Source organism: Crocodylus porosus, unplaced genomic scaffold (genome assembly GCF_001723895.1).
Source record: "Crocodylus porosus isolate Cpor-Errol unplaced genomic scaffold, CroPor_comp1, whole genome shotgun sequence".
In the NCBI taxonomy this organism is placed as follows: Eukaryota; Metazoa; Chordata; order Crocodylia; family Crocodylidae; genus Crocodylus; species Crocodylus porosus.
The window spans coordinates 34,636,172-34,655,549 of record NW_017728907.1 but is presented as its reverse complement, the minus strand read 5'-3'; the positions used below and the strand labels follow the sequence as shown (position 1 = coordinate 34,655,549).

At 37.2% G+C, this 19,378-nt stretch overlaps 1 protein-coding gene across 5 annotated transcripts in view; it reads left to right on the top strand.

Annotated features, from left to right (window-relative positions):
- Nucleotides 1–17,373, top strand: part of CDC7 (cell division cycle 7) — a 25,838-nt gene extending 8,465 nt beyond the window's left edge. For 3 of the 5 annotated variants that reach the window (XM_019531122.1, XM_019531124.1, XM_019531123.1), the window contains exons 3-12: nucleotides 1,830–1,913; nucleotides 3,608–3,743; nucleotides 5,757–5,850; nucleotides 5,936–6,078; nucleotides 8,196–8,445; nucleotides 9,054–9,149; nucleotides 10,053–10,231; nucleotides 11,856–11,938; nucleotides 14,603–14,752; nucleotides 15,940–17,373. In XM_019531122.1, the coding sequence (XP_019386667.1) occupies nucleotides 1,830–1,913; nucleotides 3,608–3,743; nucleotides 5,757–5,850; nucleotides 5,936–6,078; nucleotides 8,196–8,445; nucleotides 9,054–9,149; nucleotides 10,053–10,231; nucleotides 11,856–11,938; nucleotides 14,603–14,752; nucleotides 15,940–16,322 (1,598 nt within the window). In that variant the 3' untranslated portion in view covers nucleotides 16,323–17,373. Of the gene's footprint in view, nucleotides 1–1,829; nucleotides 1,914–3,607; nucleotides 3,744–5,756; nucleotides 5,851–5,935; nucleotides 6,079–8,195; nucleotides 8,446–9,053; nucleotides 9,150–10,052; nucleotides 10,232–11,855; nucleotides 11,939–14,602; nucleotides 14,753–15,099; nucleotides 15,176–15,939 lie in introns of all 5 variants that reach the window. The other 2 variants (XM_019531126.1, XM_019531125.1) reach the window with 2 other exon arrangements.
- Nucleotides 17,374–19,378: the final 2,005 nt, after the last annotated feature.

Genomic DNA, 19,378 nt, shown 5'->3' with positions numbered 1-19,378 from the left:
ACTCTCACTTCAGAAAACTAGCATAAATTCCATAGAATTCTGAGACAAGTACTTTAGAAGCTTTTTGGTTTTCTCTGCTTTTGAAATATATTAAATCTTGTTGCTTAAATATGGACTTAAGACACCAACAGCAGTAAAAGGAAGAGTGACACCACTTGAGCCCAAATTTTATAGAGAGATTTCAGTTTTGAATATACATTTTCATCTGCACTTTATAGTTTTTGTTTTACAGATTAATATTTTAGTAGCAGTATAAGAGTCTGGTCTTGCATGACACTACTTAGAACTTGGAATGCACTAAATATTGCGTGAAGATAATTCTGCAGACCTCAAAAAGTGTGCCTCTGGACAAGGCATCCACATGTGCTCCAATAAGGAACACTTACAGCCCTGTATATGTTATATTTGTGTGGCAAAGTAAGGTGTTAACCATGACATAAATGGCAAAGTTGCTACATGTGCACCCAATTTAAGGTGTTTTAAAATGTCAGACTAGTCAAAAATGTTCCATGTATACTGTAGAACATTTTTATGACTGAATTGCATGCCACCTTAAGTTGAATGTGTGGCATGTCTGGGGCTGCCCCTGGGTCAGGGCTGAGGCCAGCAATCAGCTGATTGTCAGTCCAGGCCCTGGGACCACACCTGGTCAGGCTGGGCTGCAGGCACCCAGCTTTCAACATGCCAGTGCAAGGGAAGTCTGGGGTCTGGATCCCAAGCTCCTCCTGCACTGGCAAATAAAAAGGGAGCAATTGAGATCTGATTCCTGATCCCAACAATTCTGCCTTCTGCCATGTACATGGGACAAGACAGGAGGAAGTGTGCTTGTTGGGATCTGGGATTGGATCCCATGGCACCTTTACATAAATGTGGGATGAGGACCTTAAATAACAAGCGCTCATTACGTTAACTGAATGAAATTTCAGAGCATCAGAAAGAATGCAGTATAACATCCTTGCCATGCCATCTAGTGCTTGGAGTACAAAATGCAGCAACTTAAAATACTTGCATAATTCTTTGCTAGATCTAACATCCTTTGTATGTTAGCAAATATATTTAAGCCTTCCGAATAGTTTAATTTTAAAGGCTTCCAGTGTCTGTCTTTAATTCCTCTAAGTTTGCTTCTTGAACATAATATTTTGCTCTCAGCAGCTATTGTGGCTTTGCCTCTGTAAAATGGTAACAATCACAAACTCCATGAACATGTCAGTAAGCTGTTACTGAGGTGGTATTATCTGTGTTTTTTTTCCCTTACCCATTTTGTGTGACGTGGCTGTCATGGAACAGTTTTTAAAGACAAGAGAGAACAATACTATGAATAGTTATGCAAATAGCGGTGATGTCAACAGAGGCGGAATTTAAGTAATCTGAAATGAGATTTAATATTGAGAGTGTATCATAGCCATGAAATAAAGGTTTAGACCAAAAGAAAGCAAAAATAATATTTGTGGACCATTAATTTTATTTAATTGAAGCCTAACTAAATTGCTTTTCCATTCGCCCTTTAAGCTTTTGTATAGTCTTTGAATATGTGTGCTACAAACATTTACAGAAATGCCTCAGGTGCCTTGCATGAGTTTAACTGGAAAAGCTTTACTACTTCCAGCTGCAGTTGTGAATCCCAAAAACTCATGCTTACCTTCATGAACTCAAGTCTTATTAGCATCAACAGGGCTATTGGCACATGACTATAGTTTGTGATGTGCTACTTGTAAAGTGAATTTCATTCTTATTTACATTAGTTAAAGAATAATTTGTGGCCTGAAATATAAGAAGCAAACTGAGTTAAGCCAAACATTTTCCAATTGCTTCCTTTATTTTCTCAACAGGAGTAAAAAAGGATATTGAAAAACTTTATGAAGTAGTGCCACAGCTTGTAAATGTTTTCAAAATTAAGGAGAAAATTGGAGAAGGTAAATGTGTATTTTTGTTTTGGTTTAAAATATGTATATCTTAAATTTACATGCATCTAACTAGACAAATTATAAAACTATCCAGTGTAGTCCAATATTTGCAGATTTTTATATGGTGGCTTTGGTTTGCTTTTTAGTATTGTTAGAAGTAGATGAATTCTAATACTCAACTGCAAGTATGAAATATCTTTAATTACAGCATTTAGAGAGATTTGCTTACCAGATGCTTGAAACCACTTGTATAAATATGCTTTTAGAGAACCTGCTTGATATAGACTGCCACATGCTTTAAAACACAGTGGGTGTGTATACCCAAGACACTTAATGTGCCATAATATTTGCCATAATATGCTAATGCACTAATGTGCAGTAGAATTAGTCTTTTGTGCATTAAGCGTCACAAAGACCATGCACCAGGCTAATACGTAGTAGTGCCAATTACTGCACATTTAGTTAGTACCTCATATTAGAGGTACTAAACTTTATGCTCAGTAACAACCATGCTCAGTATCTACTACAGGTTACTGTGGCTTTTGGAGTAATTGACTCAGTGTAGCCATATAACATTTTATCTACCTATATTTGACTGTCAATAATACATGGTGAGATACATGTTTGCAAGATTAGAGCCATAGACAGCTTAGAAAATTTCACTCACTTCAGAATTGACATAAAAAATTCTTTTATTTTCAATTTTAAGAAATTTAACTAGAAATTTGTTCTAACAGGTCTTTGAGATTGTATTATCTGAGATAACTGACAACATGTTTAAACTTCTTACTGTGCAAAATTAATTAAAGGAAAATTCCATATTTAACTTGATAAAGTTCAAAAGAATACATAATCTTGTCTTCTGAATAAACCATACAACATATTTAAATAACGTTTTTGGTTTCATTTATGACCCTATTACTGGGAGTGAATATGTTGCTAGAAAGTAACATTGGCAGTTCTGCATCTTCTGTAAAGATAAGTTTCTACTTTTACTGACTGCCTGCAGACCATGTTTCTTTTCAGCAGCATTCCTTGCCCAGTAAACTGCTTACTAATTATTAACAGGTATTGGAGATACTTTTTTTTAACTCAAGTGATAAAGACTGTGTTCTTGTGGGAAAAGGTACTAGGTTGAATCTGCTAACAACTGATCATTGTGTGTACAGTTGAAGACTTGTATAATTATTGTAGATTTTATTTTACAGTTTACTCATATGAAAAGCTCTTTATTTTGTACCTTCAGATTTCTAGAATAAAAGAGGGCAACTATTATCAGTGCAGAAACCACCTTTTGATGATTTACTTCTGTGTTTATGTGCCAAAATAACATACTGCCTAGTCTCTTTGAGATTTGTTTCAGTTTTAATGGCTGCCTCTGAATGTTTAAACTTTTTGCATTCAAAATGTAAGCGCATACTTAAGTAACCTTATTTGCTCTCATCTGTCTCCTACCCCCACAATATGGCAAGTTTATAGTGAAGAATTGGTATGGATTTTAAAGCCAGTTTTATAGTACAGTTTTAATGTGACTTGACATCTTTCTCTCTAGCTGTGGCAGTCAGAATACTAATGTGAGTTGGAAAAATACTATCAGTTGAAAAACAAAAACAGAACTAATCTAAAAGTGTTAACGTATACACTTCATAAGATGAAAGTGTTAATTTATACACTTTATAAGCTGAAAACTAACATTTTTACAGGTACTTTTAGTTCTGTTTACTTGGCCACAGCACAGCTGAAAGCAGGATATGAGGAAAAAATGGCTTTGAAACATTTGATTCCAACTAGTCATCCTCTACGAATTGCTGCTGAGCTTCAATGCCTTACAATAGCTGGGTAGGTAAACCAAAATACAGTACCTGAGAGTTAGCAAAGGATTTAGGAATGTAATGAAAGTTTCTGAACATTGTCTGAGGCTCTAAATTTGTATCTAGTTTTTAGCTTTGCCACTTCACTGAGATATTTGACCACAACAAAAGAAAAACAACTTTATTAAGGGCAAACCAGAAATGGAACATGTTAGTTACACTGCCGTTGTGGCTTTATGATTATATCAATTTGAAGCTCATTTTGTATTGGCTAGAAAAAACTTGCACAATAAGTATGTGCACTCATGAAAGTGTTTTAGCCGGGGAATGGCAATGATAGAAGTTTACCAATGCAAAATTATAGACACCTGGCACAACACTGGCAGCACGTTGGGGAGGAGGGGCATGTGCCCCCCTCACTTCTGCACCAATGGGCAGAAGCAGTGGGGGCAGTGGCATCAGTGGTGTACAGTTGTACCCCTCCACTCTAAACACTTACTCATCGTTTATGTGGTGCAGAGTTCTCTTTACTGGTTTGGGAACACAGCTATCTGATAGTTGCAAGTCTTTCATAAGCTTGTTCTAAATCAGTTGCTTTCTATGGGCTCCATTATGTGCTACTCAAGACATTCTCAACTGCAGGCTGTGAACCCCAAATGGTCTGCTGAAGCCTTCATTGCAAAATGAAGACCAAAATCTGAGCAAAGCAGTCAAGAAACTGCTGTTCAAAATAAGTGACAGTGGGTACATCTAGATGAGGCTCTTTATGGCTCAGTAGCATAGTTAAGTAAGCATGTACATCTGCACATGCTTACTGTACAGTAAACCTCACTAATCACGAGTAGATTTGCTATGTGCCAATGCAAGTAGCAAATTCAGTTGTGATTAGTTACTGCACAGTAGCGCTCGTAAATGCCTGACCAGGAGCAAATCTGCTCCCAGTCAGCCAGCCACCAGGGTGCAGGAGATAGCTCCCAGGGGCAGGCTCAACCACCAGAGCCTGGGACAGGACTATGTCCCCCTGCCCAACAGCAGGGAGCTCCAAGCCCCTCCCCAGTGGGGCCTGAGAAATTCTTATCTCCAACCCCTGCAACTTAAAAACTTGGGCTGAGAGATCCTTATCTCCCAGTGCTAGCTCCGCAACCCCAGGGTCAGTGCTGCGGGGATAGTCACAGAGTTGGCACTGGGAGATACCTGGCCCTGCAGTCGCAGAGCTGGAGCTGGGAGCTCCCTGCTGGCACGGGCTGGGGAACGTGTTCCCCACTCTCCTCTATGATCATAGAGCTGGGTAGGGAAAGGCTGGGGAGCTTGTTCCCTGCTCAGCTTTATAGTCATGGAGCTGGGTGGGGAACAGGCTTCAGTTGCTGAGCTGGCGCTGGGAGAAAAGGATCTCTCAGCCCAAGCCCTGTGGTCATGCAGCTTGGCCTGGGAACTGTCTCAGTCAATCAGGTCTCACCCCCACTGGGGGATTGAGGCGCAGGGCTTGGAAAGTGCTGCAGAAGTGGGGCAGGTCCCAACCCTCTGCCCTGATCCCCTGGTGGGGCAGTTAACACCTGGGTGAGGATTCTTGCTATTAGCTGCCCCACCAGCAGATCAGAGTAAGAGGTATTCTGCCCAGTCAGGAAGCTGGGGCTGGGAGCTCCCTGCTGCTAGGGAAGGGGGACATTCCCTGCTCCCCTACCCCCAGCAGCAGGCAGCCCCCCGGGGGCAGGAATCAATGTCCCAGCCCTGGTCAGGAGACAGCTATCTCCTGGCCCTGTGCTCCCTACCAGTCCCTGGTGGCAGCAGGGGCCCATTGCAGGGCCTCAGGAAGTAGAAGCAGTTTGCTGCCATTGGCAGCAAATCTGCTCCTGCTTCTCTACACGTGTAGATGCCTCATGAGTAAATTGCTCCCAGATTGAAGGCATGTGTAGACACACCCATTATCTTAAAGAGTTCCTGTTACCAAAAGCATTATTTCTATTTGTGTCTACAAGTCTTTAATGTAAACCCTTGTTTTCTACCTTTCCATTCACAGGCAGTATTATGTTTTTTCCTACAGGGGACAGGATAATGTCATGGGAGTTAAATATTGTTTTAGAAAAAATGATCATGTGGTTATTATTATGCCATATCTGGAACATGAATCCTTTTTGGTGAGTCTCAGCCTTCTTTTTATTTGAACAGTAAAACTTAATTATGAACAGTTGCATAATTGCAGGATTCAAATTAATCTTTCAGGACATTTTGAACACACTGTCTTTTGAAGAAGTACGAGAATATATGTTTAATCTGTTTAAAGCATTGAGGCGTATTCATCACTTTGGTATTGTTCACCGTGACGTCAAGCCCAGTAACTTCCTTTACAACAGGCGGCTGAAAGCGTAAGTCTGCCCAGATGACTACTGAGATCTCATTTGGGAATGCATGCCTTGGCAGAGCATAGTAAATTAAGTTCTTGGGGTTTTTTCCCTTCCAGCTGTACACCATGTGCATAAACACAAAAGCTAAATGTATGTAACTTTTCTTATTTAGTGCTTGGGGATTTCATTAGGGTGGAGGAGAAGAAATAATATAGTAAGTTTGAAAGAAATGGTCTGGATTCAAGTGGCAAATATTGTTCTTTAAAAAAAAATAACTGAATTTAAGATCACTGAATAAAACTGTAAAGTTGTTGCATGCTGAAGGGTGAAATTAATCTCAATAAAATCACTATGTGCTTGAATATTGCTAATATTAATCTTTATATTTTTGCACTGTACAGATATTCAGTGTACTTATTGACTTGTTTGTATTTTGCATCATTCATAGTATGTGCATAGTAACAGAATTGTGCTTGAGCTTTCTCTTTTGTACCAAATTGCTTTTTTTTTTTTCTTCAAACAAAGCCAGGTGGTTTTATTTTGTCTGCAAGTAAATTAAATTAAAGCTGTGCTAATGCTGTATTTTCCAAATTTGTGAGGTACTGAGAGAGAAAAAGGCAATAGCTGCCTTGCCTTTATTAGAAGTATCTTAACAGTTTGGTGAGTATTTCCTAACTCTCCACATAGTGTACACCCTGTAGAAGGGATGTTGCTAATTCTCAGAAGATAAGTGCCTACTGTGTTGCTCATTTACTCTACCAAAAGGCATTTTAGACCAGCATTCTTTAATTTCTAAAGAGTGGAGTGTTCTCTGAATTTGTGATTCAACTATAGCAATTAAGTAACAAAATGATGGCCCAGAATTATTCATCCTTGCCAAATAATAAGCTTTTCTGGGTGAGTGGTTCCACAAAAGTTCATTGCAAATTAGTCAGTCTGTTTAAAAAAAAAAAAAAGAAAAAAAAAAGTCTTGTAGTTCTAATGGTTGCAAAAAACTTCTGTCAAATGTGAATTGAGTTTAAACTAATGCAGTCCTACCTTCTGAAGTCAACTCCAATGATGATGCTGAGTTTTGCCCAAATTCAGCATTCTGAAAATGGAGAAGTTGTGTCAGTCTTCACTGCTTTTTGCTACCCTGCAGACAGCAATGAAATCAATAAGGATCAAGTCAGATTAACTCCACTGTTGCCTTGGGTAGTTCTGAGCTATGAAGGTGGCAGATACTGGTGTTGGCTAGGGAAAAGGACCAAGAAGTGAGGTTGATGGGAGGAATTGTAAACACTTGCTTGGGAGAGGAGGTGATAGGGAGAAAGTATATATAAATTTCAGGGGGAGGAGTACATAAAAGAGGCAAAGACATTGAGAAAAGCTGAGGGAAACAGTCTACACAAACAACAGAAAATGGAAGAGGTGCAAGGTTAGCAGTAAACTCTACTGGTTGAATAGTATTCACTGAATGCTAATCAGCTCTCACTGGTGTTTATCAAACAATCTAGAAATATTTTTTTCTTGTATTTGGTCAGCACTGACTATGAGGTTTATTTTTATTAAATGTATTGTATTATCCTGTCTTCCTATGCTGTGTGGAGGGAGGTAATTAGCCATGTTATAATGAACTAGGCAGTTAGCAGGATGGAGGTGTACCTTCAAGACTAACTGTATCAGAGATGCATACATTTTCATGAACAATAACTCCCTTTGCCAGATGCTAATTCCCTGATTCAGTTAGTCCAGTGATTCTCAACCTCATTAGAATCAAGACACCCTTTGGAACATGGTAGCTCTTAGATTTCATTTGTTTCTTGACTATGGAAAAACAATAGTAATTCTTCTGTTGCAAAGAACTCAGAGTGTTTTTGACACTATGGATTCCTATTTAAAATTACTGGGTTTATCTTGTGAGTCACAGGTAGATGTTTGCACACTTGGTATTGCAAGCACCCTTAAAGGGGGCTTGATGCACTCCAGAGTGCCATAGTACCCTATTTGAGAACCACTGAGTTGTTTATTAGGTGCACGTCAAGCGTGTCTTTAATGGGGATATAAACCTTTTCCTTAGAACAGAAGGTAAACTGGGTTTTTTTGTAAAGTCTGAGTAAGCTTTTCTTTAATTTGTTTTTTAAATTTATTCCTTCTAGGTATGCCCTGGTAGATTTTGGTTTGGCACAAGGAACCCCTGAGACAAAAATAGACCTCCTCAAAACTATCCAGTCTGAAGGCCAGCAGGGAAGTTGCTCACAAAATACGCCCCATATAAACGTAGGAAGTGGGGTTTCTATCAATATCACATCACCTAAACAGATAGCTCAACAATCAGCCTCAAAATCATCAGATAAAAGATCCGGCTCACTTTCACAAATACAGATTAAACAAGGAAGAGAAGGAAAGGTTCTGAGTCTCTTTCATTAATATTGCTGTATAAGTTTATTTTTAATGTACTACTTCTTCCAACAGAGGGAGATGTAATACTAGAACAGAACTTAGTTTTTAGTTCAAAATCTTCAAATAAATATGTTGCATAAAAAATTTTTTTTTCACAAAAATTGAGCTACTTTCTGCACAACGACATTAGCTTTGTACATTACTGCACATCATTCAATGTCTCACATCTAGGCTTGACATTAGTGGGTTTTCATGTAACATTGCATGCTGTGCACACCCAAAAAGAGTTTATTTAATATTTTAGTAACAGGCATCGTAGCATCATTCCCAGTCCCAGAAGAGTTTCTAGTTTGTTTTAGTTATATACCAGAATACAGTTATTATACAGATGGCCTTCAAGGCCATTCCTACTTGTGAGGAATGATTTATTTTGTAAGTATGTTTACTGTTGTCTAGACTAAGTTTTCTTCAACTACAGTAAACTGATGCCTGAAAATGACTTGCATGCAGCTGCTTTTATTTTTAAGAGTGTGAAATGACATTAAAACTGACAAATTACAGCCCCACAGTGTGTAAGACAGAATCCTTATTGTCCTTTTTGTTGGTATTTATAGGAAGGGTCTGTGCACCATTCTATCCAGCGTTCTGTTTTTGGAGAGAGAAATTTCAATATTAATAGCTCCACACACCAGGAGAGCCCCACAGTGAAAGTAAGCAACACTGACCATTATTAAAACAATCAGTTAAATATTTAGTAGTTAAATTATTTCAACACGTTTAACCCTAGAAACTCCTAACTACTACTTTCTATGACTTGTAGCATTAGAGATTAATGAATTTTAGCAGAAATCTTACACTTACTAAATACCTGTTAAATTGTGCCCTAACCGTGTTTGTTCAGAAGTTGTTCCTGTTATGATGCATCTGTCTCCCTAACTGATCTTATTTATGGTAATAATTAAATATGCATGGGTAGAAAAACATATTAATTGAGAAATTATGCTAAAAGACTTGTGAAATTTAGTTTATTTTCTCTAGTTTCACCAACTGCAGCATAAAAAAAGTCCATTAAACATTTTGCTCTATTGTTTATAAAAATAGGTAAAATGTCTAGTGAAAACTAGACATTAGGAAGAAAAACGGGTTTTGACCAATGCTGGTATCTAAACAGTAATAGTTTGAGCTATGAAATGGAATTGGATGTTAACCTCTTGAAGTATTATTTCATATAGTATTTTACCACTCAAAATTCTGTATAACTTTCTTTTTTTCTTTTTTTTAGGCGGAGTGTTTGTCATTGACTTAATTCCATTAACCTGACAAATGCTTATTTGTTTTGATATCACAAATTTACACAGTACATATTAATGAATCGGTGTTTTTCCCCCCTGCAATGACTGCTGATTTCCCAGGAAAATCACAAAGTCCAGAAGTCTTAAATATGGCTATGTTTAATAGCCACTGGGATATTAGAAAGATTGGTCATCTGTTAATACTGGCAACATGTTGCTGTTAATGCTTTCTACATCCTTAGTATTTGGTTGCAGATTGGGTGAATGCATAAAGTTGTATTTAAAATGTTGTTACTTACAAATATAACATGCATCTTGCAGCTCATGAAGCAACCAAAGGTGATAGATGTTGCATCTAGAAAATTAGCAGCAAAGAAGAAGCTCATTTCTACAAAAACAGCGAACAATGGTTTAGCCAGGAAGGGTGCCAGCAGTTGCCCATCTAACCTAACCTGTGACTGTTTTGCAACAGACAGAGTTTGCAGTATTTGCCTTTCAAGGTAATTTGCTTTGATATTATAAAGCTAACAACTGTGTTATCAAGCTACGTTATAAATTCAAGGCTTACTAGGCCGCTGATTTAGGTAAGGGAAAGACAGCATTAGACTCGTGCAGTGTGCAAACATTAAAACATGTATGTTATTTTTAAGCTGACACAAAGATCTTGTATGGCATTCTGTGCAGTTCTAAACTTCCTATTGCAGATAATTCTATGTATAATTTAAATATCCCACACTCCAAGTCTCAGAGAAAAAAAAAATCACTTGACTTTTTTTCTTGCTCTAACACTTGTTGCCTAATAAAACTATAGGCCTATGCCAAACGCATGGGGTACTAGAGTGGAGAGATTCCTACTTTTAGGTATTTTTTCTCCTAATTTATCTGAGGTAAAAGAGCTTCTTAAAAGTTCTCTGCATTCTGAGAACCCTGAAAGAAGTTTTTGATAAACCCTGTTCACGATTTACAAGGCTTTCTTATCATAAATATACTGGTATATTTATGTTGTCATAAATATATTGCTAAAGCTATCCCAGCAATCCCTTACCTATTGTAGTTCTTTTACCAGTAAATCATGAACCCATTTCTTAAAGAGAATATTTTATATCATGAAAAGGATCTCTTTGCAGGCATAAACTACATGGCACAGGTATGTCTGCTAGTAGTATGAAAAAATTCAGACTCAATTTCAAACTCAAAAAATTCAAATTCAAATGTGGCAAAAGTTGAAGTAAAGCAAGCTTAATTTTTTTTCCCCAGAGACTTTTACTCACTTAAAGGTGGCTTAAAAATGGGGTTTTTGTATGTGTGATTGTTTATACTTAGTCTTCAAAATTAAATTTAGTACTAAGAGGGAGAGAGAAGTTAAGGTTTTATTTTTTTCTTCTAATTAGAGCACATATGAAGTCAAGAGCCCTGATTTAAGGAAACTGGAGGGATATTCCTCTTACGCTGGCCAAATAACTTGACATTTCAGTTCAAATCCTTTCCACATGTGGTTAAGTTCCACTCAGATGAGCTATTTCTTGATTTTTTTTTTTAGCATTTCAAAAGTTCTGTTTTTACAGAGAATGTAGAATAAGGGGTTAAAATTATTCATTCAGAAAATAAAACTGATCACTGTAATGAGGACAAGAGGAGATGAACTAAATAAAGGAAAAGCATATTAAATTCCTGTGTCAGTGCCCTTGTTCATAAGAAAAACAGGTTTGCTTACCTGCAGTTTAACCTGAGGAAGGAAAGCATCCACTGGTATTTTAAACGCACTATAACACCATGCCTTTGGTTAATTTTAATTTTCCAAAGCATCTCTATGTACACACTTTTTAAATGGAAGTCATGCTTCATTGAATTACACTGTAAAGTTCATTGTTCAAGTATGCAAGTTTAGGTCTATGTACTGTTATCTCACCCTAGCTGCTATGTACATTCGGTGCATTTAACATGAATTGTTTAAAATTTTAATAGAGGGAATGAGAAACTGTTGACATCTAATTAGAGAAGTAAGTTTTTAAATGTTTTTAGACATGTTTTGTAGAGAAGTGGTTAGCTGATTTAGCCTGTAGTATCCATGGGATTTTCCTGATCTATGTATTCTGTTATAATGTGCTTTTTATTATTATACAGGCATCAGCAAGTTGCCCCTAGGGCAGGTACACCTGGATTCAGAGCACCAGAAGTGTTAACTAAGTGCCCCACTCAAACAACAGGTACTACTTATATGATCAAAATTAGAGGCTTTTCCATAAAATCAACTGGTATGTACAAATGTGGAAGCCTTTTCTATTTACATGTGGAATTCATTTTGTTGTCCCTTCTAACATTGTTGAAATACTTCCGTTTTTTATTAAATGTTTATTGCTCAGAACAAGCTAGAAATACTTTCAAATCTTTGAAACTTGAATATATTTTAATTCATTTGAGGTACAGAAAACAATGAGATTATGGTTTTTTTTTTTAATTGAACTTTCGCTCTTTTCCAACTATCAGATTAAAAATCCTGAAATAACCACACATTTTGCAGTTCAGAGGCTCTTAGGAAGATTCTGTCAATGTTTGCTTTCAGAGTATATATACTAAACATAATACAGGCGGTCCTCAACTTACAATGTTTCGAGTTGCAACGTTTATAAATTGACAGTTTCAACTTTCTGATGTCCGTTTCAACTTTACAACGCTTGATCCGATGCCGCACCACGCCAGCAAACAAGTTCGTTGCATCGCCCATCTCTTGTCTGTCCAAACTTCCTTGGACACTTTCTTTAAGAAAGCAGACAAGACTCCAGAAAAACCTGCAGCCAAGGCTCCTGAGAAGACTCCAGCCAACAACCCTTCAAAAAGTCCAGCCAATTCACCTCAAAGAAGTCCTTCCAAATAAATATGATTGCTATTTACAATATAAATATGTTCATGTAGCTATAGTACTCATCTATAATTGATCGAGTACAAAATTCTAGGTTATTTTTGATGAAAATAGGGTATCAGGCCTTGGTTCAGGAACCAATCCCCCATTTATAATATTGTTTCTTATAGGAAAATCGGTTCCAAGTCGCAACATTTCAACTTAAGACGTGGTTCTCAGAACCAGTTGTGTTGTAAATCTGAGGACTGCCTGTATGTTTGCAAACAGATTTGTAAGACAATAAGAAAATGCTGGTTATTTGTTATTTGCAAACATCTGGAAATCAATGCATGTCAGATTTACTAGTACTACTGTAATTGTTACTTAGTTAATCAAGATGGCTTATCAATAGTTTGTCATTCTTCTTCTACCCCAGACTTAACGTAAAAAGGGGGGGGGCATTAATTTAGACTTAATATAGTTTTTATTGGTGCTGTATACAGAAAAGTATCAACCTATTTGAAGTTTAACAAGTCTGTATCAGATTGATAAAAGTATTGATAACCCAACAAAATGCAAACTGAAAGATAATTTGAAGACCAATATATATGCAATGAAAAAGACCACTTATATGAAAAAATTAAAGACTACTAAGAAATAAGTAGATACAAAAATGTGATGTTACTAAGATATGACTAGTGAAAGATGGGAAATATGAAGAAATGTTTAAAAAAATCCTCAAATCAGAGACTGCCACTGAGAGGAGGTTATAATCTTGAGATTAAAATACAGAATTACGAGTTCTATGCCAACTTGGTCCCAGACTTAGTTTGTGGCCTAAGTGATTTTGGACAAGACTTTAAGGTAGTCACTTAACTTCCATAGAAATCTATGGGAGTTAAATGCCCAGATATCTTTTGAAGATACCGGCCTCCTTCTGTGGCCATTCTTTCCTACTTGTAAATGAGAGTAATACTTAATTGCCTCTCCCAGGTTTTGTGTTGCTAAATTAAATAGTGATAGAATACATATTTTTAAATTCTGTAATGGGAAGGCATGTCTGCTTGCAAGTGCATCAGTTTAGCTAGTATCTTATTCTTCATTAGAAAGCATTAAACTAGTCTTTGACAGTAAACTTGACACTTGATATCTTCTGAAGCAGTGTACTATTAGTATTTTTGGTAAAATAATTAAAGCTGAGATATTGTATATTTCATTAGACAAGAATTGCCAGCTCTTCTGAAAATAATTACTTTAGTCTTCATAGAAAAAAGCCAGAGATGTTAAACTTTCTATATAAAATAGGCTGAGAACTTTTCAACCCCTCCCCCTACCATCCCTCAAAGTAAAAAGTAGTGAGCCAAAAAAATATCATGGCAGACAGGTCTTCTTATAACTTTCCTTTAAAGCTGCAAAATTTCCATCCAGCTTTGGCTCCTTACCCAGAGTACTCTTTGTACTCTTCGTAAAACTATGAAAATGATGAACCATCTCAAAACTGCTTCAATTCTTAAATGGGTTACCTTGTCAAATGATTTCATACTTAGATGTTGTGAGTAACATCTTCAACACAAATCCATTTAAAACTGCCGAACTATCATAGTCACAATTTGAAATTAATTTAGTTTTTTGTATAGCCTCTCTTTTTTGTAGGCAAGCTCTGAAATTAGCTGGCCTAATTTTAACTCATGCCCAAAAGGCTTAGTACTAGGTAGAAATAGATCTGAATGCTGAGAGTGACTTCATGCTTAAAGTTATAAATATAGTTCTGTTTGGTAGATTTAGATGTATAAAGAGAGGCCCCCAGAAGGTATTGGGGATGTTCATATGAGTATCATCATTCACAAGCTTTAGGACCATACTCTAAAATTATTCTATACAAAAACATGAGTGTTTTGTTGTAATGAAATAAAAATCAATAGGTAATTCAGGACAGTCCTCTTGTTGTCAACTTTTTTGGTAAATTCAATGTTTATTAAACTCCACATGTGAAAGGTGTGGATTGTTGTTTATGACTCGCTTTCAATTGCAGCAATTGACATGTGGTCAGCAGGAATCATATTCCTTTCTTTGCTCAGTGGACGGTATCCATTTTACAAAGCAAGTGATGATTTAACTGCCTTGGCACAAATCATGACAATTCGTGGATCCAGAGAAACCATTCAGGCTGCTAAAACGTTTGGTACGTAAATTTTAATTGCAGAAAAAACTGTATGTTTAATCTGTTACAATCATTGTAATAAGTAATACATTTCTGTTTACATGCTTATGATAAAAATCACTATATTGGCTAGGGACTTGACTTTTGTCATATCCCCCATCTGCTAGCATAGAATAAATTTAAGAAAATACTAAGCACTGAAATACTAAACACAGGGTGCTTTTTGTTTTAAGATTATAAAGGCTCTCTTCTCCATTTAATCTTTAATTTGAATTTCTATAGTAAGTTTCATTATAAAGAATTCTCATACTGCTTACAAACTGTATCATGTTTTACAGAAGCACATCAGTTTCTCCAGGGGAAGGAGGAAGCACATCAGTTTTTGGGGGGGTGGGAACATAACTCTCTAATGACTACTCTTGGAATTTGGTTAGAATGTTTGAGGTAACTTCCTTAATCTTAAATCACTCTGGTCCAAAATTAAGATGTAACCTTATTTTTTTTTAAAGTGTGTATGGGGGGCGGGTATCAGTTAGGATTAGGAAGTGTTTAATTCAACAGAACCTTTTTAAATCAATCTAAGTGTAATCCTGAAATTTTCCATAGCACAAGGAGAAACTGACAACACTCATTTTTATTCTCTAAAATGAGAAATGTAGATTGTGGACAAATATAATTAACAATGAAAATAGGGTTTTTTCCTCCTCTAGTTCCATTAATCCAAGATAGTGGTGGCAAGAGAAAAGAAAAGCAAAATATATTAATTTTGATAGTGAATCTGACCAGAAGTGGTCAGGACTTCAGTTTTAATTATTTTATACTTTTGTGTATACAGTTAAAGAAAATCTTCTCTAAGCCACTAAGGTTCTGAACACTGCCTCCCAGAAACTCATCAAGATGTGTCTTGTTGCCATTGCTGGTTTTACTGCATATCCTGCTTCAGCTAATATTGGAACATATGCAGTAGCTTCCCTTCTCAGACCAGAATAGCTGAAATACAGCACACTTGAGCATACTCCTCCATGATTTTCTATGGGACCAGTAGACCTTATCACTCATTTTAACATAGCATAAAACGTCATGACTACTAAGTCAGCAAGCAAGATATTAAGCATAAAAGAATTAGTACCACTGAGATGTGTACCACTGACATTAATTTGCAGTTGTATATCAAGTGTAATAAAAAGTCTTACTGTTTTTCCTCTTAGGTAAATCAATACTGTGTACCAAGGAAGTCCCAGCACAAGATTTAAGAATCCTCTGTGAAAGGTTGAGAGGAACAAATAAATCAACAGGTGATATGCACACCAACCCTTCCTATGAACTTGCTTTGCCAGTTGAGACAGATAAAGTGGAGTTTGGTTCCCGGACAGTCAGAAAAGAAATCCACCATCTGAAAGACAGCCATTGTGAAAACGGTGATGGTATAGACATAAAGATTAGAGAGAAACTAATGCATACAAAAGGCTGGGACAGAGTTCCTGATGAGGCTTACGACCTGCTTGATAAACTACTAGATCTGAACCCCGCTACGAGAATAACTGCAAAAGAGGCTCTGATGCATCCTTTTTTTAAGGACATGAGACTGTGAGAGTACACCCAATTCTCTTACTGCCTTGATAGATATTTGCTTTATATGAAAATATACAGTAGTAATTTAATTTTACATTCTATCTTTAACACCTACAAATCTTTCAGTGAAATATAGGTGCTGACAGATGCTCACTCTTCAGTTTTGAGTTTCTGACACATACTGATCACTTTACTTGTGCTATAAAAACTGCCAAAGATTACAAAAAGAAGTTTGGCAGCATGGGCAGGTAACGTTGGATTTGGAACTATTCTCCTCCTAACCCTCTGCTGCTGGTTACTAGTTAAGTAAGTTTGCTAACCTCTAGCTTCATGAGTGACTTACAGTTGCAGTCAAAGTCTGGTAGAAAAGTGTCACAGTACAAAAAAAAAAAAAAAAGAAACTGCTGGCAGTCCCAGATGCCAAGGATTGAATAAGCATTTATAATCAACACACTTTAACCCCCTCCATTGCTGAAGTGCATTAGTGAAGGAAGTGTAGGAAAGGCTGCATTGCTTGGGGGGGGGTGGAGGGTGCAGGCAAATACTATGTTTATTTTAAAATTCCTGGTAATATTTAAAACTAATGTGATGGCAACAAGAGGAATTATTAAATGACTCTAGTTAACGCATGCTGGTTACTATTCTGTCCATACACAAGCATCGCTGTTCTGTTCATTTGAGTCTATTCACTTCTGAGCCTGTTCTTTTCACACTGGAGATCCTAGTTAGATTATCACTGGTCACAGTAGTCTCTTCAAAACTTCCTTAGAGAAGAACTTTGCTTTGTATAAATCAAGGATCAGGTATTGTTTGGTTAGTAGACCCCCAGAAAGGCATGTATTCCAAGAAATGTGTACTCTCTTCCTGCCATCTGTTTGGGCAGTGGTTAGTACCGCAGTTGCCTGCTATGTACAACCTGTATTTTTCTCAAGTGAAGCAACAGGAGTAACTACCAGTGTGAATCGGCTACCTCCTTGCTGATTCTGTCATGTGCCATATAGTTGCTGAAACACAACTGCTATGAAAAATTATATTTTCATTAAATAAAGGTTTTGTTTTTATTATTATTTTGAAGATTGGTTAGAGGTATTACTTTTAAAAATGCCCAAATATAGATAAGAAAGGGATTTTTTGCAGAAAGCAATATATTATAATGGAATTTTTTGTTCTCCTGTATACATCCCTTCATGGAAAACATTTTTTAGTTGTCTTTACTGTACTAAGGATTGCGATAGTGCAGGGTGTCTTAATCTCAAGCAGAGTTCACAACACAACTGGCTCTAGTGCTCTACACAGAAAAATGCCTAAATTCCCTCAACCTAAAAGCAAGCATTCGTTATTTCAAATTTGCTAAAGCAGACTTACCTTTTTCTTGGTAAATGTTTTCTTATTTTAAAGGTATTGGGTTTTAGTTTTTATTCCATAAAGTTCAGTGGTTTTAATTTGAGAAGTGAAATAGGAGAAACTATAATTGAAAATATAAAATTAATGGACTTTACAGGTTAAGAGATATAGTTTAAAGCTACTGCAGGGGAAAATGTTGTGATTCGCCTCCACAACTCATTGGTTCAAAGTGGGGGAAAGGAAATCCACAGCATTTTGAGCAGCTATAAATGGGGAGAGAATAGGACCTTGAGAGAAAAACGTTGCAGTAGTCAAAGTGAGATGACATTGTCTCCCTTTTAGTATCAGTTTAAATGGTTAATACCAGATTACAGTGCAATGACTGTAGAAATGTCTCTTATCTATCCTTAAAACAAGATCACAGAAGTATTAATTTGGCCCTGGCAGTGCCATTAGAGTCCAAACAGAAAAGAAGTATGAGGTGTTAATTTTGAAAGCTGGACCGTTTAAATGTCAACTTTGAAAGGACACTGTCAATGTTACTCATGCTAGTTTTGCTATGTTAGTTTTCTGATGGAGCACTCCCTTTAGTGGAGTTGTTTGTTTGTTTTGTTTTTAATTACTTATAATAATAATGATGCTTTTTTCTGCCCTTTTTATTGAAAAAAAGGAAGACTTATAACTTGTACCAACTATCTTGGGGCACCTCTATGCATACCCCTCCCTGCCCCTTTTTAATTTTCAACTTTGCTGCTTTATGGGTGTTTCCCTATATTGTGTATTTATTGTAATCCAGGATAAGCCTCCATTTAACATGGAGGGGAAAAAAGCCCCGTCTTGGATTGTACCCTGCTAGGGGCAGGGTGGGTCAAGATAGAGGGGGAAGGGGTTCACAGTAGGGTAGACTGTGTGATGTATGGCCTGAGGGTTGCTCAGAGGGGACTGCGCAGTGTGGGTTGACCATGCAGCAGCAAGAGAGCTGCTCTGACTGGCTCTGGCTCCAACTCCATGTAGTAACTACTACCTGACTGGGGCTGGATCCAAAGTTTCTGCACATCGTAAGTGGTAGTTGGTGGGGCAGGAGAGAACCAGGTGGGAGGCACCAGAGGTTAGTGATGTGGGGGGTGGGGAGAGAAGGGGACTTGGTAGTAAAGGTAAGGGGACAGGTGCCAGAGGAACAAGGGCATGGGTCAGATCCGTCCTGTGTTGCTACTTTCCCTGCCACACCAAGTGGTGAGGGGATAAATTTAAGATGACTCTCCAGTCAAATTTATAATTTTCCACATCTAGAATCTACTTATTTGGCATTCAAAGTTATCTTACATTTGGGTGAATAGTGTAGCAGGTTACGACTGTTTTTTCTATGTATTATGACATAGAAAGTGCAACTGAACATCACTTTAAAAAAAATCAAATTATCCACAAACTTCTACAGAAAAGTTAAAGGCAAATAAGCCCTAATTCAGTTGTAGGAATCTTGGTGCTTGCCTTTAACAACCCCAGGGCACAAGTATTTTGAGATCAGAAAATATTATTCTCACACTTTGTTATTATTTCACTGCTGATCATTTTAAACCAGGGGTGCTCAAACTCTGGCGTGCAGGCTAAATGCATCTTGTGGAGCCATTGCATTTGGCCCAAGGGGCTCTCCATGTGCTGAGAAATATGGCAGTGGGAGAGCAGTGGCCATTAATACCACCACCACCTTCTGCCAAATTCCCATTTTCCCCC